At 53.1% G+C, this 21,792-nt stretch overlaps 1 protein-coding gene across 1 annotated transcript in view; it reads right to left on the reverse strand.

Moving 5' to 3' along the window:
* Positions 1–1,310: 1,310 nt before the first annotated feature.
* Positions 1,311–21,792, reverse strand: part of SDC3 (syndecan 3) — a 49,493-nt gene continuing 29,011 nt past the window's right edge. Inside the window, exons 2-5 of the mRNA XM_030039386.2 lie at positions 10,600–10,717; positions 9,547–10,154; positions 7,541–7,811; positions 1,311–7,146 (exon numbers count right to left, since the gene is read on the reverse strand). Of these exons, the coding sequence (XP_029895246.1) occupies positions 6,980–7,146; positions 7,541–7,811; positions 9,547–10,154; positions 10,600–10,717 (1,164 nt within the window). The 3' untranslated portion in view covers positions 1,311–6,979. The remainder of the gene's footprint in view (positions 7,147–7,540; positions 7,812–9,546; positions 10,155–10,599; positions 10,718–21,792) is intronic.

Below are 21,792 nucleotides of genomic sequence, written 5' to 3' on the forward strand. Positions count from 1 at the left end.
GTTCCCTGAAATTCACACCAGCAGTACAATATCACCAGGGCTGCGTGCAGATTTGCTGGCACATAACATGGAGCACGTCTGGCCCGTGGGGCTGGGGAAATACTGCTGGTAACCTCCTGGGGCATGGCATTTGCCCTTGGCCACGGCTGACTCTCAAGACAGCATGAGGCCACACAAACCATGCCTTCTGCTGCGAGGCAGGACGCATCCACGGAGGTCTGGCCTCTGCAATGCAGGAGCCGGTTAAATACATCCAAGTATCTCCTTATGGAGGCCAACAGCATCACTGCCAAATCTGTCACCGCGTCCGCTTCCAGGAATCATTTTGGAAAGGAGAGCTGCGAGAGCAGGACCCCAGGCCGACAGCTCTTACAGCTTGGACATCTTCTCCAGCTTGCTGGTGATGCTCGTGGGACGTGAGGACACAGCGGCTCAGCCAAAATGCTCTGCAGCTCTCCGTGCTGTTAAGACGCACCTGTATCACTTGCAGCAGCACCCCCCCACATCCAAACCTCCCCCATGGTCCAGCACAGGTGCAATTGTGCTGTGCTGGTGTGGTCCACACTCTCACCGGCTCCTCAGCATCGCTGCAGAGTTGCCATGGAGACCGTTAATTAACCATCCCTCGCTTGACGGTATCGAGCCCTGAGAACAAGTGAGATCTTCTGCCTCCACCTTCATCACACACTGGCACGACAAAAACCCGGGGACAGGCAGCCCACAGCAAGAAAGCAGGTGAAGCCCTGGGCAGACAATGTTTAAATGACTTTATTTTTTTTTTTTCCTCCTTTTATAAATGGGCACAGCACAGAAATAATTAAAAAAAATAGACAGTACCATTACAGTGCTAGATCCATTGGCAAAGATTATTTTTATAGTCTTTTTTATTATTTTTAAAGTTTTGGCCATTGAGTAAGAACAAAAACAATTAACAAACATTTTATTTTATTTTATTTTTGTTTTTTTAACAGACACTATGAAGCAATTTAAGTACTAAACTCTAGAAGAGTTATGTACATACAAAAAAAAGTTCTGTTTAAGATATGTTTCCTATTAAAAATATTTACATGCATTTTTTTTTCCCCTCCCATATTCATTGAAAGGTAAAACACTTGTAGTTTCTTCTATTGTTAAAGATTTTTCATTCTCCTATTGGGAATTTAAATCAGCTCCAAAGAAAAAGTGAAGTGGGGCTCACTTGTTGGGCTTTTCTTTTTCTTTTAATTACTTAAATCTTCTGGAAAGGGATATTTTTTTGGATGTATATCAATGGATTTTTTGTTTAGTTTTTTTCTTTTTTTTTTTTTTAATTTATACAAGAATGTTTCATGTTTATTTACAGAAGAACCAATGGGTGTCAATTTATCCTGGAGACATGGTGGTGAGCGTTAGTGAGAGATAAGCATGTGATTTTAAAAAGTAGTTCTATCAAACTGCAATCGATATATATTTTTCTAAAGTCAGCAGTTCTGTCTGGTTTGATTGTCAGCTGTACTTTTATGACTTAGACCAGGGGGACCCAGAACAGGGGTAGTTTATGCACGTAAAGTCACTGGTACCCTTGAGGTCTTTGGAGATGCAGTGGATGAGCTGTCTGGAATGTGGAGTGAAAAAAAACATCTGGGCATCACACGGGCGTCTCCTAGGGTGACTTTTTCCCAAAAATAAAAATCATAGTAAAACCAAAAAAAAAAAAAAAAATTTTGTACACTCCAGACTGAGACTTCTCTATAGAGAGTGGGTGTGGGTACGTCCACGGAGCTGCAGGCACAAGGTATGTGGGACAAACCAGAGCGAACACGGAGCCGCGGAGGGGCTTTGGCTGCCTCACCAGCATCCCAGGCTCCACTTCGGCTCCGGCCGGGGATGCGGCAGTCGGCAAAAGGCTCCTTATCCTCAACCCTGGCAGACCCCGACCCAGCGCCGAGGCGGCCGGGATCAGCCCGTTGCTATGACAGGGCAAAGAGCAGGAGGGAAGGAAGGAGCCAGCGGCGCGGGGCCAAATCCTGCAGCCCATGGCAGAGGACGGGGTCCGAGGGCTGCAGAGTCCAGCACACGATGCTGGCTGATAAACCCTCCTCCTCCTCATTAGGTGCAGAGTTTACATTGAACCTGTGCACGCATGTGTGCTTTGCACACACACGTATATACATATATACATATATATTAATTACATACACATATATATACATACATACACGCACGACACACTCATCCCTGTCGCCGCAGGCTCCAGCCCGGCCGAGCAGCTGGCGAGGCGCCTGGTAAGACGCCAGTTATTCTAATAAACCTTTCAGTGTTGAAAACTCAATGTCACTTTAGGAGCTGCCAGAGCCTTGTAGAAAACCTCCGAGCCCAGAAACGCTTATAATCATAAAAAGGGGGGGGGGGGGGGGGGTGGGGTGGGAATAATAAAAAAAATCCATTCTTGTTTTTAGCTAATGGTTTTATTCCCGTTAAAGCCTCCGTGATGGTGACTCATGGCAGGGGTCGGATAGCTCTGAATTATGAGTCTGGGGAGCAGGAGCCAAGGCTCGTGTGGAGCAAATCAGCTCCTGGCCATGGATCTTCGGCATCCACCAGGCAAAATGGGGAGGGAATGGGAAATTTAGAGGCAAACCAGCACGCCACGGCACACATCCAGACCAGCGCCATCGCCTTCCCTGCAGCAGGATCCCCCGCACTGCAGGGTCCTGCTGCTTATTTTTGAAAGGTCCAAAATCAAAGAGATTTTTGGAGGAAAGGGGCAACTCGCTCCCACCCCTGCAAAACCTGTCCAAGGCTGGGTCCTGCTGCTGGCCGGGCCCACCTCCATCCCCTGCCCTTCCCATCCTCCGGCTTCGAGCACCTCATTTGGGGTCTCGCACACATTTTCTGTTCCTCCCTTTCATTTCACCCCTCCTCCTGCCTCCTCCTTATTTATGTGGCCCAGGAGTCACTGGTTACTTTATCATTCTCCTCCGAGGCATCGGCAGCTGCAAATCACAGCAGAGAGAGAGTCTGAAAATCAGCACAGCTGGGAGAGGAGCTGACACCATCTTTCGCGCCTTGCAATTGCAGCTCTCCAAAAATTACAGAAGTGGCATGGTGAAGGGTCTTCCTTCAGCTCCACTATATCACACACACACACAAGCATGCAGAAAAGAAATAGAAAAGCAAGTGGAAAAGCCCTCCTCTATGCCCACGTGGCCGCCCACGTCCTCGGGGTGCACAGCTGGAAGGACGAGCACATCTGGGCACTATCCCAGCTGGGAGACTGCAGCTGTTCATGGATGATAGCACTACAAGGGATACGCACAGGCTGGGGAAGGGGCTGAATTTGTGCAGAGAGGGACAATGCCAAATCTGGCAGGCTTTGGAAAGGGATGATGCGGGAGATGCTCAAGCTACCATTGGAGTTAATTTTCCTAAAAACTTGCTCTGTGGCCAAATTGACAGCTGAGAAAAGATGCTCTCGTTCCTCCTCCCGTGCTTTCTTGCCTCTTCCCCATCCATCTTCACACCAGGAATCCCTCAAAAGCCCCAGAGCACGGCGAGCCACGTGCGCCCGTGCAGAAGTGCCTGCTGGAGGAGGCAGCTGCGCCCCGCTGCCCGCCATCTGCCTCCGGCTGCCCTCGGCACGGCCACCGGCGCGGCACCGCCGCTCGGTGCGGGGCCAGGAGCCGCGACGCACCACGTTCACGTCATGCACCGCCTGGGGGATGGCTACACTGCAGCCCCCCCACCCCCAACCCCCTTACATACTCTGGCAGCATCATTCATCTGGGTTTCATTGGGGTTTTACCCATCCCCATTGCTCTGGTAATGGAGAGCCAATGGTATCTGCAATTTTTCTGGAGCTGGGCTTTCCCAAAAAACCACAGCCCATGTTCAGCTCTGTCCCACCACCCCCTAGTCTACAAGGGAGGCACAAGTTCAGCCATCCTCCAGCAAGATAAGGCTTTTTTTCTTCCAATCATCAACTCCAACAACTAACCCGGTGCTCCTGGGGAGTGGAGGTGACAGGAAAGTCTCCATCATGATTTATCACCACAAAAAGGTGGGCTCCAAGCCCAAAAGACAGTCTCCTTGAGCTCACATCCCCTCTCCAGGCAGAGAGCAATACAGCAAACACGTGGAAGCAGCAGACATACAATGAATTAAGACTTTGGTCAATTCTGATTACCAGTTTAATTGCCTTCACCTTTTTTTGTATGTGGTTGTCTCGTACTTTTAATTACTGCAAGAGAAAGCGCTGCCCAGCCTCCTCTCGCCCTCCCACTTCCAGCCTTCCTCACTTCTAAAACTGTAACGGATTTAAGTGCTGGGATTACAACTTAACACCAGCTGAGCGAACCAAGGTTAAGCTTGAGTGAATAAAAAAATTGTATTATAGAACTTCAGACTATTAAATGGGAAAAAAAATGGAATGAAGAAGATTAGGGAAGCAGCTAAGAAAAGCAGCATTTAAAACATTAAGCTCGGAGGGTTTTTTTTTTAATGCAAGCTCAAAAGATTAAGTCCACATTTTTCCAAAAGATGGTGATTTTGGGTGGCCTTGATACTTGCTATGTCCAACTCATTAAATCATGAAAAGGCTTGATTTCTGCACTCCGCAACAGCTAGGGCCCTTTGTGTAGTCCCAACAGGACCCAAAACCATTAAACGAGTTGAAACTCTCCCATTCAAGCAGGACAGAGAAAGTGGCTTTTGGAGCCAGGTTGGCACCAGCCTTCTTCAGACATGTGGCCCCCCCTTTGCAGCATCCTCATCCTCCATAGCCGGGATGGACCCAAGAAATGGGTGTGCACAGACACACACACACGCACACACACTCTCTACACCGTCTGCCTTTCAGCATCACCATCCAAGACATCCAACAGGACCATCTTCTCCAAACTAAAAGAACCAATATGATGACTATTTTGAGGCTGACATCTCTAAAATGGAGATTTTAGAGCTGACTTGGGCATAGGGGCTCTGCTCCCTACCTTGAAGTAAAACCAGGTTGGCATTTTGGGTCGCAGCCTCCATACTGCACATCCCAAGGGACCATAGCCCAAACCTCACATCTTCACAACCACAAAGTCCCATCCAGCCATCATATGCAGTGCAATGAAAATTTACAGGGATTTCATTTCATATATATATATAACTGTGTATGTATGTGAGTGTGTGTGTGTATATATATATATATATATATATATATATAAAAAATATGCGTTTGGCCTCTCGAATTCCTAACATAAAGAAGCGCTGCTGTCTTGTAGCCTCCACCAGGGTCATAAATCCCTATATCCACTAACACCCTGAGGGGACAAAGTGTCACTGTGTCTCTGCAGGTTAATTCACGATGCAACAGTCAAAGCAACTGATTTTTTTCTGGTTTTCCTGTTTAAATTGCTCTAAGAGGAAAGCTAAGGTCTCCATGGGACACCATCGAGATTGCAACCATCATGAAAACAAAGCTCCCTGACTGCATTGCAAACAGCGCTTCAGCTAATTAAAAGCCAACTCATTGAAATATTTAATGACTTTTCTGTGCAGAGAGCTTGCTCCAAAAAATCTAGCCTTTCTAGAAGGCACGGTTGGGCTCTGGATTAGGCCCTGCTGCTCTGCACCTTAGGTAGCATCAGAGGGGAAACCACTGCACTTGGGTGATGATGGCTTCCAGGATCTATTGCTCTCAGGCTCCTGGGTGCCCTGTGGGTTATACTGGAATTTAAGCAACAACAAAAGAAACACAAACCATCAATCCTGGGTCTTGCAAAAGATACGCAGCAGCCAACCTGCCCTGGGGCTGACCGGTGGAAAGCCACCGCTGTGCCTCACCTTCCTCACCTTCTGGGTGCGAGTGGCCCGGCGGGGACCCCTGCCCGACCCCTGAGGGAACAGAGTATTGCCTCTGCTTTGCATTTCTTTTCTTAGGCTGCGTCTCACGCCTTGTAGAGCTTCGTTATCCCCTCTGGAGGAACTGGGGAGACGATTTAGCTTCTCCGTTTCCAACTCTTCTCCCTGCCAACTCCCCACCAAGCAACGTCCCACTCCATTTTAAAACCAGTGCTGTCGGTGGTACTGTGCAAGCTGAGTTTTATTGGTCACAGTGAAAACCCAGCAAATGCAAGGTCCCTTCTCAACCAAACCCCTCAGTGGCCAGCGACACGCGGTTTCTATAGATTCAAGGTCTCTGGCTGTGCACAGCGATGCAGTAAAGCGAGGTGGTGGCAGGAGGGGAGCAGCATGAGATACCCCAACGCAGCTTCTTGCTGCTCCACAAACTCTCCAAAGAGTTGATCTAAAGAGATAATTTCCAGCGTACTGGCCATGTTTGTATTTATTTTTTTTCCCCACTCCAAGAGCAAACCCCAGGGCATCAGGTATTCCAGCCCCTTGTGCTTTTTTCAAGGTTCGAAGCGTATTTGAGAGTCGCGTCCTCTCTTCAAACAGAAGCAGGGAGCAAGGTAATTCCTGCAAAGCAACCAACCCCATTCAAAAAGAAAGTAAAAAATAAAAACAAGAGAGAGGGAAAGAAACCTCCCTCCTTTCCGAAGGGAAAAAAAAAGGAAGATAAATCCAAACCAACCCCCCTGCGCCCCAGGGCTGGTAGAAGGTGTCCGGATCCCAGAGTCCATTGTGTTGGTGGGAAAAGCCCAGTGACGTCCAGCCGCTGTCGGCAGCCTGACCGCCCCGTCCTGCGCTCGCCAGGGCACTCCCCGGGCACAGGTTCCTTGGCGTTGGCTCCTTGCCCCATCCCTCCCGCTGCACAAAGGCCAGCGGTACTCGGTTTGAACTCGGCGATGCTCTGGGCGCTTGATTTTTCATCATGCCGAAGATGTGTTTTCTCCTTTAGCTGTTGTGGGTTTTGCTTTTTAAATTCACAGTCTGATCCAAAAAAGAGAGAAAAAGGGCGGGGGGGGGGGAGAGATACTGGATGAAGTAAAGGAGGAGGGAGAGTTTGGAGCGGGGAGGGAGGGAGCGCGAGGCACGCTGGGCTCTCCTTCTACGCATAAAACTCCTCCTGCTTGTCAGGCTTCTGGTACGTCACATTGGCTTGCTTGGGCTCCTCCAGCGTGTAACTGCCCTCGTCCTTCTTCTTCATCCGGTAGATGAGCAGCATGACCAGGAAGGCAGCAAAGAGAGCTCCCACCACACCACCCACGATCACCGCTGTAACACAGAGAAGTGGCACAGCCGTCAGTGCTGCCCCGCAGTCCCAGCCTGGCTTTCAGCACAAACAATTTGGGGGGGACCATTTTGGATTCCAGCTTGGTTTTGTGCTTTGCAAGTTTGTCCTATTTTTCTCCTGGAAACCCATCTTAGCAAAAGCAAATTGTGCACAGCTCTGCACTCTCCTGGCAAAGACATGAAGACCGCTGGGAACCCCCCCAGCACAGGCCCTGGAGCTATTTTGGCAGGTGACTGTGGGTTAACCCAGGCTCCACACTACCCCAACGCCCCGCCAAAGACCGACCCCTCTCCTGGGGCATGAACAGCCAAGCTGTCTGAGCCCCCCACAAACACACCAGCTCTTCACCCGCAAGCCCATGGCCTCCGGTCTCACCTATCAATACTTCTTTCCTCTCCAGGATGTTCTTCTGAGGGAGCTGAGCGGCCGAGTTACCGGAGTCTATCGTGTTGTCAATCAGCCCCGGCTCTGCATTCTTCCCCAGCGCGGGTCCCGACGGCGGCGTCACCACAGCCATTACCTCGTTACTGAGCTCGGGACGAGTTGTTTCCTCCTCCTCCCGGATCTCAAAGTCCCCACTGGGGCCGCTGCTGACCGGGACCTCCAACTCGTTGTCAGGGACTGTCATCACCTCCCCTGGCTCCATCTGGGAGAAAGGACAAGATGGAGCAGGGGACAAGGACCAAAGGGTGGTTCCTGCCTCCAGCAGCTCTGATGTGTCCAGAGGAAGGACATCACAGTACCGATGGCAGGGTGGCCCTCTCAGCAGGGAACATAGGGGATAACATTGGGGTGTCCCTTCCCTGTGTCACTGAAGTGGATGGTTATATTGCAGCAAGCAACACAACCCCACATCTTGATGGTCACCAAAAGGCTGAGGCCACCGTGGTTGAGCTGGACCATTCTTGTCTGTCCCCATCCCAGGTGCCTGCAAGATGCACAAACTCTCACCTGTTCCCTGTAGCTTCCCCTAAAGAGAGCCCCACATCCCAGACCCTCATTTGGGCTCTCTGTCCCCAGTGTAGACCGATGGCTTGCTAAAACATCTCACAGATGCCTCCTTGCTAGACATGAAGTGATGCAACGGTTTGTGCTACAGCAGCATAGGAAGTGTAAGGATCAGATGCCATCAGATGAGCCCCAGGGGGGTCCCTTCCCTCTCCCTTTTCTCCCTTCAACCTGCTCTTATGGTTGCAGCCCTGCAGCACAGGGCAGGAGCAGGAAGATGGGTCCTTCTCACCCAGGCCATGGAGCCAGCCCAGCTCCCTGCCGTGGTCCCTGACCAAGCCTCCTTGGCAAGGAGGCGAACCCAGCCTGGATAGCAAACACGGGCTGGGCAGACGAGCCGCTCCATCCTCCTCCAGCCCAACCCTGACCTATTCATTGCCTCCTGCACATCCCCACACCTGCAGCTCCCTCAGGGGCAAATCCCCCCTGACCTTCCTCCTTGTCCCAGCAGCCTGACCTGCTACGTGTCCACATGCTGAGCTGGACCACACTGAGCATCCCCCAGCAAAACCTCCCCGGGATCCCTCCTTCGCGGGGCAAACAGCTCCCTCCACGCCTGCCTCGGGACATTAGAAATTGGAATGAGCGAAGAGCTCGATGGGCCCAAGCCGGGGCGGGCGAGTAAGAGCCCTCTCCATGTCAAGCTGCCCCCGGCATAAGTGCATGGCTCACTGCTTCCCACAAGCAGGCGTTTTTGTGACAGAGATTAATTGAAGGTCAGCGAAAGCCCAGAGCGCTATACATACATATACGGACACAGAAAAGAGGGACTAGTTCAGACAAATCACTCCACCTTTCAGTCAAAGCGGTTTTCAAAGGGCCCCTGGGGGGTTCTGAATGAGAGATGGATCAGCAGATTAAATCCCCTGCTCAGGACACCCGAGGGGCTGGAAATGCACCATCAAGCCGTAATTGCGGAGCATTTGGACCCCCCACTGAGGGGCTGCAAGTTGGGAAACGGTACAATGAGCCCAGACACCAAACCCAGAGGAAAGCTGCTCTTTCCCCATGGGGCAGTGGTACCCCCGGCCCTGCTCCCCTCCTGCCTGGGGAAACTGCTCCTGAGCAGCTGGGCATGGCAGAGCCGGGGGCACCGGGGACTCGGGGCATACCCCTGGGTGCCCCCCATCACCTCTCATGCCAGCCCCATCACCATGCTCTGCCTGTGCTACATCCCCCACCCTTTAATCTCCCCTCTCCAGCTCCCCAAATGTTCTACTCCCCACAGAGCTGGGAAGAGCCAATGTGACTTGACTTCCCTCTGAGCAACTGGCTAAAGACGGATCAACCCCAAAGGCTTCCCATCACCATTGCTCGGCTTCAAACGTGGCCCACAAGCCCTTTAGCAGGTGAGAAGGGCTCCTGCCTCCTACCTGGGGGGATTCTGTGGGTGGCAGCGTGGCAGGACTGGAAGGCAAGGCAGTGCTTTTTTCTGTGAGGTCTGCAGTCCTGGAGGTGCTTGGTTTTGGCAGGGACCTGGGCTTGGCCGTGCTGGTGGGGACAAGCCGTGATGTGGCCACCTCTGTTGGTGTGCTGGTTTCGAGGATGGAGGTGGTGGGTGTCTCCAGGGTCGTGGCCCGGGTGGTGGCTGCCTTGGTGACAAGGGGGGGCAGGAACCTCCGGATGGTGGTGGGCTTGGCAGTGGCCATGGTGGTGCTGGTCGTGGTCGTGGCCATGGTGGTGGTGGTGGTGATGGCCGTGGTGGTCGTGGTGGTAGTCGTGGTGGTAGGGGAGTCGCTGGCAGTGGTACTGGCGGTGGCTGCTTTCCAACTGGGGATTACTGGTGTCTCTGTCATCCTGGGGATATACAAGACGCTGGTTGTCTGCTCAGGGGTGGTGTCCTCAGCAGGGAATGGTTCAAAGGGGGTTGCCACGGGCTGCACTGAGGTGATAGGCAGCACGGCCGCCGTGGTGGGGAGCGTGACGGACGTGTCCGTGGTGAGGCTCACTGCTGTCTCGAGCCCCGACTCCTGCTCAAAATCTGAAAGAAGGGGAGAAGAGCGAAGGGTGAACCTGCTGCTGCCCCAGCATTTCCCAGGGCTGACATGCACCTGGCCTCACCCCCAAAAAACCTGAGATCATGGACTTGTACCAGGCTAAGCAGAAACCAAGGGCTGCAAATTCCCATGTGGCGGCCAAAGCCCCTCACTGGGCTCAATGAAACCTCTATAACATGGCATGTGCTACTGTGCCAGGGAAGGGCTAATCCTGCCCAGTGGGGCCAGAGACTGAAATGGGAAATGGAGTCATTTGAGCTCAACCTTTGGGACAGTTCCCTTTGCTTTTGTCTAGGAGAGAGCAGCTCCAGAGAGGGATAAGGAGTGATCCCCTCCCTCACATCCCATGGCAAGCCCATCTCCAGTCCCACCAAAACTCATGGTCAGGCTCCCCAGGGATCCTTCCCCAGAAACCCCGCAGCTACTTACAGCCCGAGCCGGAGCCCGAGTAGACATCGTCCAGTTCATCGTCCCCAAAGGGGTCATCGTCCCCGGAGCCCTCCAGGTCCACGGGCCTCTCATAGTTCTCGTTGCGCCAGCGCTGAGCCTGCAGCCAAGCAGGGAGAGACGCGTGAGCAGCTCCAGCCTGAGCAAATCAAGACCGGTGCCTGCACAGACACCCCACCCCAGCCAGCCCTCATGGGATGATGCACGGGTTAAACGGGCCAGGGAAAAGCAAGACCAAGGGAGCAGGAGCGTAGGCAGCTCTCCCTCCAGCTGAACCACCCAGAATCGTGGGGGGTTTTTTCTCAAAACAATTCCCTGCTGCAAATCTTTCAGACAAGCTGACATTTTGTGGCGAGCTCACATTGACTCCAATAACATTTCGCACAGAAACAAGCCCTCTGGAAAAAGGGGGGAAAAACCCAACAACTACTTTTGGAAAAGAAAAATTATCAGTTCACTTCTTCAGTTCACTATTGTTTTGGTTTAGATGATTTTCATGTCATTCCTAGCACAGGTGTGACAGTAACACACACTATCAGCTGCCATAACCTGGAAAGTCTCAATATGAAACAATACCCGACCTCCAATATTCCACTGCTTTACAGTGCTGCTAAAACTTGAAGGGCCCTTGCTAGTAGGGCTCTTAAATATCTTGTTTTGCAGATCAAAGTGTCTCCTGTTTGTGTTGCAAGGAAACAGTTTGACACTTCATTACAACCCAAACAAGGAGGCTTTGATCTGCAAGATAGCATCAGATGTTTCAAGATGTAACAAGCCAGGTTAGTGCTTAAATTTAAAAAGGGGTTGAAGGGTCCCCTTCACCTATTAGAGCATTTTACCTCTGACAACAGCTTTGAGTTTCTTTTTTTTCATTCCAGATTGGAACAAAAAAGAGTTTTGAAAAGTCAGAAAGTCCCATGACATAGAAATGTGGGACTTTAACTCGAATTTTGTCCCCACACCTCTTCTCCTGGAGCCCATCAGAAGGCAAGGGAGAGAAAACCCAGCAGCCCTCAGCTGCAGAGAGATGATCAGGGCTGGGAGGTGGGAGGACACTTCCCAGGGGCTGCAAGCCGATTGCTGCCACGGTGCCCAAGCCAAGGAGATATCTGCTGCCCAAACCCTGCCTATATAGTCAGTGGGGTGCTGCAGATGTACCACTTGTGTCATATGCCCATGGTGACAGCATAAGCACATTCCTGGGGACATAAATCTCTCTGGAAGGTCAAGGGGATTTGGGCTTGTAAGTGCCTGTCTCTCCTGAAAGTGCTGCTGAGCTTTTTGTGGCTGGATCTATTCCTTTATCTCCAGCGACAGCAGCGCTTTCCCCTATCACCAGAGCCACTGCTTATATCCTGCCAGTCTCCAGCACGCCACGCACTTTCCAAATCACTGGGAAGATTCAGACTTTGCCCCAAAGATAATGCACCATCCTGGAGTTTCAAATACATTGTCACCAGCAGCTCACTGAAGAAGTCTGTTATCCACCAAAATTAATCCGCAGGGAACTGGGAATCGCACAGCCCCTTGCTGAGCCGCAGAAGCCAAACCCTGCTGCAGCATTCAGTGCTCTGAATATGGGACTCAGCACTGATTAACCCTGCAGAGATGCTGGGAAGCCCAGCAATGGCCACAGTCCTGGGGAAACAGACTGGAGAGGGACCAGGAGAGATGGGGTGGAGGCAGGAGGTAGCCAAGAGCAAGGGGGACATGTCCCTATAAGGCAGAAGGTTGCTTTCCCTCCTTGGAAATTGTATTGGGTTTGTGTGGCAAGGTTTTGGTAGCAGGGGGGGCTACAGGGGTGGCTTCTGTGAGAAGCTACTAGAAGCTTCCCCCATGTTCGACAGAGCCAGTGCCAGCCAGCTCCAAGTCGGACCCGCCGCTGGCCAAGGCCAAGCCCAAGCCCATCAGCGCCTCTGGGAGAACATATTTAAGAAGGGGGGGGGGAAAAACTGCACAACTGCAGCCAGAGAGAAAAGTGAGAATACGTGAGAGAAACAACCCTGCAGACCCCCAGGTCAGTGAAGAAGGAGGGGGAGGAGATGCTCCAGGTACCGGAGCAGAGATTCCCCTGCAGCCCATGGGGAAGACCATGATGAGGCAGGCTGTCCCCCTGCAGCCCAGGGAGGTCCACGGGGGAGCAGATATCCACCTGCAGCCCGGGGAGGACCCCATGCCGGAGCAGGTGGGTGCCCAAAGGAGGCTGTGACCCTGTGGGAAGCCCTGGCAGGACCTGTAGATCTGTGGAGAGAGGAGCCCATGCTGGAGCAGGTTTGCTGGCAGGACTTGTGACCCCACGGGGGACCCATGCTGGAGCAGTCTGTGCCTGAAGGACTGCAGCCCGGGGAAGGGACCCACGCTGGAGTTTGCGAAGAACTGCAGCCCGTGGGAAGGACCCATGTTGGAGAAGTTCATGAAGGATTGCACCTTGTAGGAGGGAGCCCATGCCAGAGCAGGGGAAGAGTGAGGAGTCCTCCCCCTGAGGAGGAAGGAGTAGCAGAGACAGCGTGTGATGAACTGACCCCAACTCCCATTCCCCATCCCCCTGTGCCGCTGGGGAGGAGGAGGTGGAGAACTCAGGAGTAAAGTTAAGCTGGGGAAGAAGGGAGGTGTAGCGGGGAAGATGTTTTAAGATTTAGTTTTTATTTTCTCATTACCCTACTCTGATTTGATTGGTAATAAATTAAACTAATTTCCCCAAGTTGAGTCTGTTTTGCCTGTGACGGTAATTGGTGAATGATCTCTCCCTGTCCTTATATTAACCCATGAGCCTTTTGTTATATTTTCTCTCCCCTGTCCAGCTGAGGAGGGGAGTGATAGAGTGGCTTTGGTGAGCACCAATGGATGACAAGTGAGATGCGCTCGGTGTTGCCAAATGATTTCAAATAATTCTTTGCTCTGATCTATGGAGGAACAGGCTTCAACTCCTAGAGAGGAGATGGTAAAAAGTAGGGGAAAACTGATGCACCAAGGATCAGTGCAAGTGATTTTGCTAAATAGGTGATGTCTCACCTATAAACTGGTGTGCAACAACAAAATAAATAAAATACAATAACAAACAGATGCCTGGATAGGATCTGCTGTAGACCAGGGGGAAGGCAGTGGATAGAAGTAAAAGAGTCCTAAGAACCACCTTTGGTTTCACCATCCAAGTTTTCCATTACTCCCCAGTACTGACTACAAAACCCTTGGGGCAAAGTCCCTCCTGGGTGAGCAGGACAAAGCTATGGAGCTATGGAGCTCACTCACTGTGAAATGGCCCATCCAGGACTTCTCTGTCACTGTGACCAGTGCAGGGAAGTCAGGGACCAGGAGATCCCGGGGGACATGCAGGGGCTGGTTCAGTGTCTTCTGAAGGCTGATGGGGTGCATCATCCATAAGAGCCCATAAATTATGAGACAGGCCACCAAAACTGATGGGAGGGCAAGGAAAAATGGCAAGGTTTGAGGGGTGGGAGGAAGAAACATTTGGAGTTGCTCTTATTTACCTTTTGATTTCTTTTTACACCAAAAAAAATTGAGGCTTACCAAGAAATGAGGAGACCACTGCGCAGGCGCTCCCCAGACCACCCCTCACCCCTGCCAGCTATGTCGGGCGAGCTCCCTGAAGGCTGGATTCTCTCTGCGTGACCTGCAAAGCCTCGCCATAATGGGAGCCACATGGCCCAGCTCCATTAAGCCCATTTCTCCCTTCAATTGGAACCAGATGAGGCAGCTCCAGCCACCGACTTCCCGGCTCCCAGTGCTTGGACCAGGAAACGAAAACGGAAGCGCATGGCCCCAGCGTGCCATGCCAGCCCCCATCCATCCATCCATCCCACAGGGTGGAGAGACTCAGCAGAACCAGTGCATGTCCTGGACCTACTTTGCCCAGGAAAAGAGCCTGGAGTGATGCAGCGAGGGAAAATGGGTAGATGCTGGTGAGAATTGTCTAGCCCCAAAGCCAAAAGCAAACCTTCCCATGAGAATAACACCCCTGTATTTTGCTCAGAGAGCAGCTCAGCCCAGCAGCCCCCGGCTCAGCACAAGGCCAGGGAGGAGTCCGCAGGCACCAGTGCCCGGCTCCAGCATCCTCCCGGGGTCACCAACCGATGCTGTGCTCCAACCTGCAGCATGTGGCTCCCTGACATGATGCAGACATTTGGAGCTGGGAGCTGTTCCTCTGTGTCTGTCTCCTCCCCGGAGCTGCAGCCCCTGCACTGTGCAAACACCATTGCTCCCTCCAGGTTGTGGGAGCAGGATCTGTGCCAGAGCCCCACAGGGATCCATCTCCCGGAGCCACTGACTGCAGCAGGAACAACTTCACAGCAATAAAACACCTCGCAGGGCCAAAACTCGCTCTCTGGAGACAACTCCCTTGATGTGAGAGACGTCTCTCCCACGCCTGCCCCTCACATGCCAGCCTGCAGGAAAGCAGATGTTCTCAGCCAGGTTTTGCCCTAAGTGGATTCCAGAGGATCGGCAGCGATCAGTGGAGTTTATACCAAGGAGGAACTACGGCAGCCCATGGCACAGGGCAGCTCGCCAGCAGCCCGGCTCCAGCTGCTGCCTGGCCAGCTCAGTGCATGTAATAACAGCTCCTGCATGACCAGGCAGCACGCTGCTGTTGCACTGCAATATTCATGAAGCTGAAGCGTTCCTGCTGCTCAGGGAAAGTGAAACAGGACCTAATGTGGGTTGGCAGAGAGTTTCCCTTCTCTTTCTTGTCCACAGGTCTTTGGAGGCTGCTCCTGAGCCGCTCCTGCGTGCAGGGGGAGCTGGTGATACAAAACCACAGCGAGCAGCAACGGATGCTGGGCAATCCTTTGCTCCTCTCCAGCATCCTTCCTAGGATTGCATCTGCTCAGCATAAACCCCTGAATAACCACACAGCCAGGACCAGGTGTGGGGGGACCCCCTGACTGCAGCAAGCACAGCCCCAGCCCACCAAGCTTCACAAAGATTTATTGAGAAAGACTTGTGAAACATCTCCAGGTGTTCCTGGTGCAGAGGGCGGGTGTTTGGGACACGGCTGTTCCCAAAAAAGCCCCCATGTCGCTCCACTCCCGAGGTACTGACGTAAACCTCCTCCCGGCCAGGCTGCCCCAGCTGCAGCCCTGATGGTATTAGGTCAGGCTCATGCAATAAATCTTGGGAACAGTCGGTGTTTATTTGGATTTACTGCTGCTTAGATCGTTAATGCTCTGCGTGCACCGAGCCCCGCAGTCGTGCACGGCCCCCTGCCTCCCCCCAGCAACGAGGGGGCTGCTTGTCCTTGCACGGCTGGGATGAAGGGGAGAGGAACAGTGATTTTGCCAGCCCGGGAAATCACAAATCACACAGGATGGCAGCTCCCACCTCCTGACCTGCGGCTGCCTCCCCATCCGTCACAGCTTCTGTTGCAGCAGAGACGCAGCTGGCTGGATTTGTCCCAAAAGAGAAACTTCATCCAGACTTTATCGCGGACCCAGCAGGTTCCACGTGGTCAGAGCAAGGTTGGAGGGAGCCCGCTGGCAGGACACCCTGGGCATGCTGGATCCGTCCCTTGCAGCCCCTGGGGATGGTGCGAGGGACTGTCCTGAGCCCGCTGCAGGAGGGATGGGGCTGCCGCCCCAGCAAGGATTGCTAGCCCCAAGAAAGGGTTTTCCACAGCACGAATTTCGTGCCTGCCTAGGGCTGGGAGTCACGCAAGCCACATCCACACCCTTGATCAGTCTCCTCCCGTGGCTGGGATGGGGGGGACACGCTCGCAGGACTCCCAGGTCCTCTGTGCAGCCCTCTCCAGCTGTCCAACGCAAAGCTGGGCCAGGCGGGCAGAGGCTTCTCGGAGCAGGGAGGAAATCCCAGCGCGATGCTTGTCCTGGCCCCGGTGCCCCCTGCCCCACGGCAGCCCCTGCCCTGCCTGTAGCGGGATGCCGAGGGCCACAATTAGCTGGCTCAAGCCAAGGGACAGCAGCTCCCATCCGTGCAATTACAACTTCCCAGTTAATGGCTCTTGGCAGGGGGTTTCGCTAACCAGCTCAGCACTGCTTCCCCGGCTGGGTTTCATTAGGGAAATTAAACCAGGGGTCAAGGCAAAGCTGCTGGAGGCACTGGGGCCCAAGACGCCGGCTGGGCCCAAGGGGTTGCATCGCCTTTGGTGATGTCCAAGTCTGGGGGCGGCAAAAAGGAACAGAAAGGTTTAAATGTGCGCTGTGAGGTGCTGGTTCTCTGCCGGGCCGTGCTCAGGACTGTCCTGCAGAAAGGGAACCGCTCATGCCACGTCCCCACGGCTCAGCCCATGAGCTGCTGACTGCCATGCCAGCCACGGGAGCAGCCCGGGCCAGGATCCGGCTCTGGCATCATCCAGACCCCAATCGCCTGCCCTATTTCTACTCCTCCAATGTTCAAAAAGGTCATAGATCTGCTGCTATAAAAGCAAGCCCTAATGCAAAGCACTCTCCATAGGGCAGGGCCAGAAAGTCAAATTTCAACAAACGTTCCTCCAGTGCTCTAAATTACCCAAAATAAGTGCCAGACCCAGAGGATTTGGATGTCAGCAGCTCTGGAGGTGACAAGGCCACTATATCGAGCTCGGATAAGAAAAAACATCCCCCACTGGATCCCAGAGGACCCTTTTGCTCCTCCAGCTGCCGCAGGGCTGAGCGAGACCGGCAGGCGATGGATGACCCCCCCACCCGGCTGCTCGCTGTCCCCTTCAACGCCTCTGCTCTGCAGCTTGGCTGGACCGGCCGGGAATGGCAGCCAAGGGCCACAGCAGCACAAATCACACCCAAATCCTGCGCTAAGAGCCTTGGAAAGCGAGCAGGAGCTCAGGCCCTTTGGCCTGGCACGATCAGAGCTGAGCAGGGAGATTAGAGAGGCTTCAGTCCCTTTCCATCATCTATACGCATCTAACAGCCCCAGCACAGTGGATGCCCTTCCCTCCCTCTTCTCTCCCTTTATCAAGTTGGGTGACACCATTTTACAGGTCAAAAAATGTAAAGCTTAGGTAAAGGGTCCCACTCTGCCTTCCCATGAGCAGCTATCTGCATACACCAGCGGATTTGGGTAGTTAAAAGATGGGGAAACCAAGGCACAGAGGGGATCTGCTCACCACCTTCATGTATGGTACAAACAAGCTCCTACAGACCCCTCTACATCTTTGTACATGTCCTGGGGACAGGGACCAGCTGGTTTGGATCTTCCTAAATTCCCTGTACACCCGTACTTGCATGTCCCTCCTTCTCTAGGCAGGGAGGATTACGGCGTTGTATTTTTTTAGGGTGTTCCCAGTCTGTGGCAGGGCTTTCACAGAGACTCTTAAAATTCCTGAAACGTGCCCCGAACATTAAACCCAAAATGTGCTGCTATTGCAAAAGTGATATTCACTGCTGAGTGTCTGGCTTTCACACCGGGAGGAAAGGACCCTTATAAATCAATCCAACTTTAACCACAGAGAGAGGCTGGTGAACCTCCCCGGGATGCTCTCAGGCCCTTCGCCGGTAGCCATCGGCATGGCAACGGTCGCCATGGAAACCGCCTCCTCCATGGCGACACATCCATCGCTGGTGATGGGTGATGGGTGGTGTCCTCCAGCGCATCCACCCGAACTGGGTCTGGGGTCTGCTTCCCCAGGGGTGCTGCGGAGAAGGAGGGATTAAATGGCCTTGTGGGATGGGCTATGGGGAGGGAGAGGGGGTGAAGAGTCACCTCCGAAAACACGGAGGAGCTCCCGCGGGAGTGGTCCAGGTAGGGGGGAGAAATCCCGACTCGAGTCCCAGCATCCACTGTCTGCAGGGCTTTGCAGAGGGTCAGAGCATCTCCCCACACCCCAGCAGCCCTGGCTGGGAGTTATCTGCCCCAGTCTGGGTGGTGGAAGTGATTGAAGCCTGTGGGTGTTTCTAGCCCTCCTGGCTGTGGACAGAAGCTCAAGAGTTTTCCCTGAGGGAAATAAAAAGAGCTGAAATCTGGTGGTTTCTAAGGCAGCCAGGACACAGGCTTGGTTCATGCCTGGAGCTGAGGCTGGCGGTGATGGGGGACAATGCTAGGTGGTAAAGTCTTTTCCCCAGCACGTGTGTAAGGCTCATTGGCAGCGTGCACGGAGAGCAGAGCTGAGCAACTCCAGAGGCAAAGCGAGCCCCAGGAAAGCATCGCAGCCCGAGGAGCTCACGCGCCTCCTCCCACCGGGTCCGGCTGCACCCCCAGCACCACGCGTGGGGTTTGAGATGAGAAGGCTCCTGCCGCAGGGGGATGTGCCACGGCAAGCTGGGGATGGAAGCAATTTTATCGCGTGATATGGATGTCCATGGCCATCCAGCAGCCTCTGGCACAACTCTGGGGCACGAGATGGGGCCAAGGCAGGGGAAAGGATGCATGCGGAGAGCATCAGCAGGGACACAGGAGACGAGCCTTCTCCACATCCCAACAGGTGGGCAGTTAAAGAGGAAAAGGAAAATTGAATCAGTGTGAAAGCAGCCTGGAGAATGGGACAGGATTGTGCACAAGGACCAACTTGCTGTCCCATCCCTCCCCATCCCTTGGTGCCAAGCACAGGTTCTTGTCTCTGCATCCCATCCCCTGCCCATCCCGCTTGCAAAACAAACAGCAAAACCAGAAAGCCAAAGTCCCAAAGGTCTGTTTGCATTTCAACCCAGTGAGACAGCTTTGGGAACCCAAACCCCCTGCTCCCAGCAGCAGACCCGCAGCCCTGCATGCTGCAAGGGCAAGGGGAGAAGACAAGGTGGGCAGGAGACTGAGACTGGCCTTGCCAGGACGGAGCGTGCAAGAGTAACAGTGACCCAGTGTGTGTCCTCCAAGGGAGATACTGAATCTGGCCATGTTGGAAAGCTTGGAAGGACGCAGCCAGGGTCAGCAATCCATCAGGGGCTGAAAGCCGTTTTCTCCAGGAAAACACATTTAAACTGAGAACATATCGCAGGAAAAGTGTTGATTATTTCTATGATATTTTCCACGGGATATTTTCAATTAATCACCCCTTGAAAGCACTTTTCTGGTGTTTTATATAGAAAACCTTAATAACTCATCCCAACATGTGATTTAGTGATACTATAAACAGTTGAAATAATATTAACCCACACATAAAGTTGGAATGAAAACATTGTTTCTGAACCTTAAAGACTCCACAATTCTTTTCCCACTACAAAAAAATCACTGAATTTCCACTCTTCGATCCAAGGCTGTGAGTTAAAAATAAATCTGTTGGAAGGCTGCTCCAGACAGCATCTCAGTGTCACTGGGACCTGCTGCTGCGGGAAAAGACCTCGATGTCCCAGCATGGTCAGCCCTGGCCTAGATTTTGTCCAAGGACTGATGCTAGAGACCACCAAAGCTGCTTGTGATGGAGATGCCCGTGACAAAGCTGAGGAGGCTGGGCTAGAAGGCAGTGCCATGGCATGGCTGGAGTTTGGGGGTGTAGGATGCTGGTGGAAACCGGGGGGCTGATGCCAATAACCGGCAGAGATCCCACTCGCAAGACGTGGTGTAAGCTCGAGTGAGCAGCCGCCATTATTTTGTGTAACTTCACTCCTTCTCAGATTAATTAAGCCCCTGAATAACAGCTGCCTAAACCCCAGTGCATTTTGATTTAATAGGCCAGTTATTTTATGCAAGTAAAATAATCATTAACATTTACCGAGGAGCAGCAATTATTCTGGCTTTGTATTGATTCTCTGCTGCCAACGCAGGCAACGCTGCGAGGAGCCAGGCTGGGTGCAGGCACATCCCGAAACCTGCATTCGGACGCGTGCGCTCGTGAGTGTTTAATCATCGCTCGGGGAATATAATGAACTGCCGGGTCCAGGTACCCTGGACTAGGCTCAGCTCTTCAAACAGCATCTCTTCCTCCTCCTCCTTGGGATCATCTGTCTCCACCGTCATTTTTTATCCCAGTTCTTCAATGGATTAGTGCCAGATCCTACCCCACTACACAATAAATATCCTCGAGCCAGAGCTGGCATGAAAAATAGCAAACCTCCCGATGTAAATTGTTGCTAACACCTCATCTCCCAGCACGCTCCGCTTTTTACCTCCAGGGAGATGGAGCAGAAAAAAAACCAAACACACAAACAAAAGTCCCCACCTCCTGCTGAATGCAAAACCTCGGATGAAGAGGCACAAACGAGCCCAGCGAGCCTCTGCCACACATCAGCTGGGATTGCATCAGGCAATTCAGGTGGCTTCTTGGGGTTCCCCTGGGGTGGCAGGTCCCCCCAAGCCCTAAGCACCCCCAGGGACCGCTGTGTTTGGCTCCTGCTGCATCTGCAGCAGTTCAAAGTGCAGCCCTTCGCCCCACAGCCGTGGGTTTAGCCAAAGCTGATGGAGCACTTGGCTGGAAATGATGCTACCAGCAGATGCGGGAGTGGGGCAGGAGGTTCCCCCAAGCCTGGGTGAGCAGCTTAGGGAAAAAGCCAAACTGAAGCTGGGCTCTACAGACCCGCTTTGGTACCCAGGAGTGGGGAGCGTCCCGTGCCACAGCCCGGAGCACCATGATACCCGCTCACCGAAAAATCCCAAACCTACGGTGCTCTCCATCCTCCTACCGAGAACATTCTGCTAATCCAGGTAGGGCAATGGAGACAACCTGCATGGGATGGAGCAAAACCAGCCGGGCTGGCAGGCAGGGCTCAGGCAGCCGGGGTGCCTGCACCCCCAGCTCTGCCGCCTGCCCTCCTCCGCCTCCCTGCTTCACCTGGCCAGGCCGATCTCTTTTCCACCCCGAAGGATTCACAGCGCACTCCAGACTCATTAATTCCCATGGGACTGCACATTGCCATGGCGATGCAGGCAGCCCCGGGAAAATCCTGCCCTCCCCAGCACGCTGCCCGCAGACCCTAGACCACCATCCACGGATGCTCACGGTGGGTCTCAGCCCCCCCGGCTCCATCCACCATTTCCTTCCCGGGACTCAGGACCTGCCGCCATCAAGCAGGAACTCCCCCCAGTCATTACAGAATTGATTTAATTTGCTCTGCTCCATAATCCTATTGCAGCTTAACATGCAAAACTGTCTCGAGCTTTTCTCACCTTCCACAAAGGCGCATTTCCGAGCTCGCTCCCCTCCCTGAGACTCGTCTCTCCAAAGAGCTGCAAAATAGGACTTTATATATATTTTTTTTTCCTGCCCTTCCTCGAGTGCTTGGCACAGGGACTGCCGCTATGTCTGTTAAACACCTCCCTGATGGCCTCCCGGCAGCA

This window comes from Aquila chrysaetos, chromosome 16, assembly GCF_900496995.4.
Source record: "Aquila chrysaetos chrysaetos chromosome 16, bAquChr1.4, whole genome shotgun sequence".
NCBI lineage: Eukaryota > Metazoa > Chordata > Aves > Accipitriformes > Accipitridae > Aquila > Aquila chrysaetos.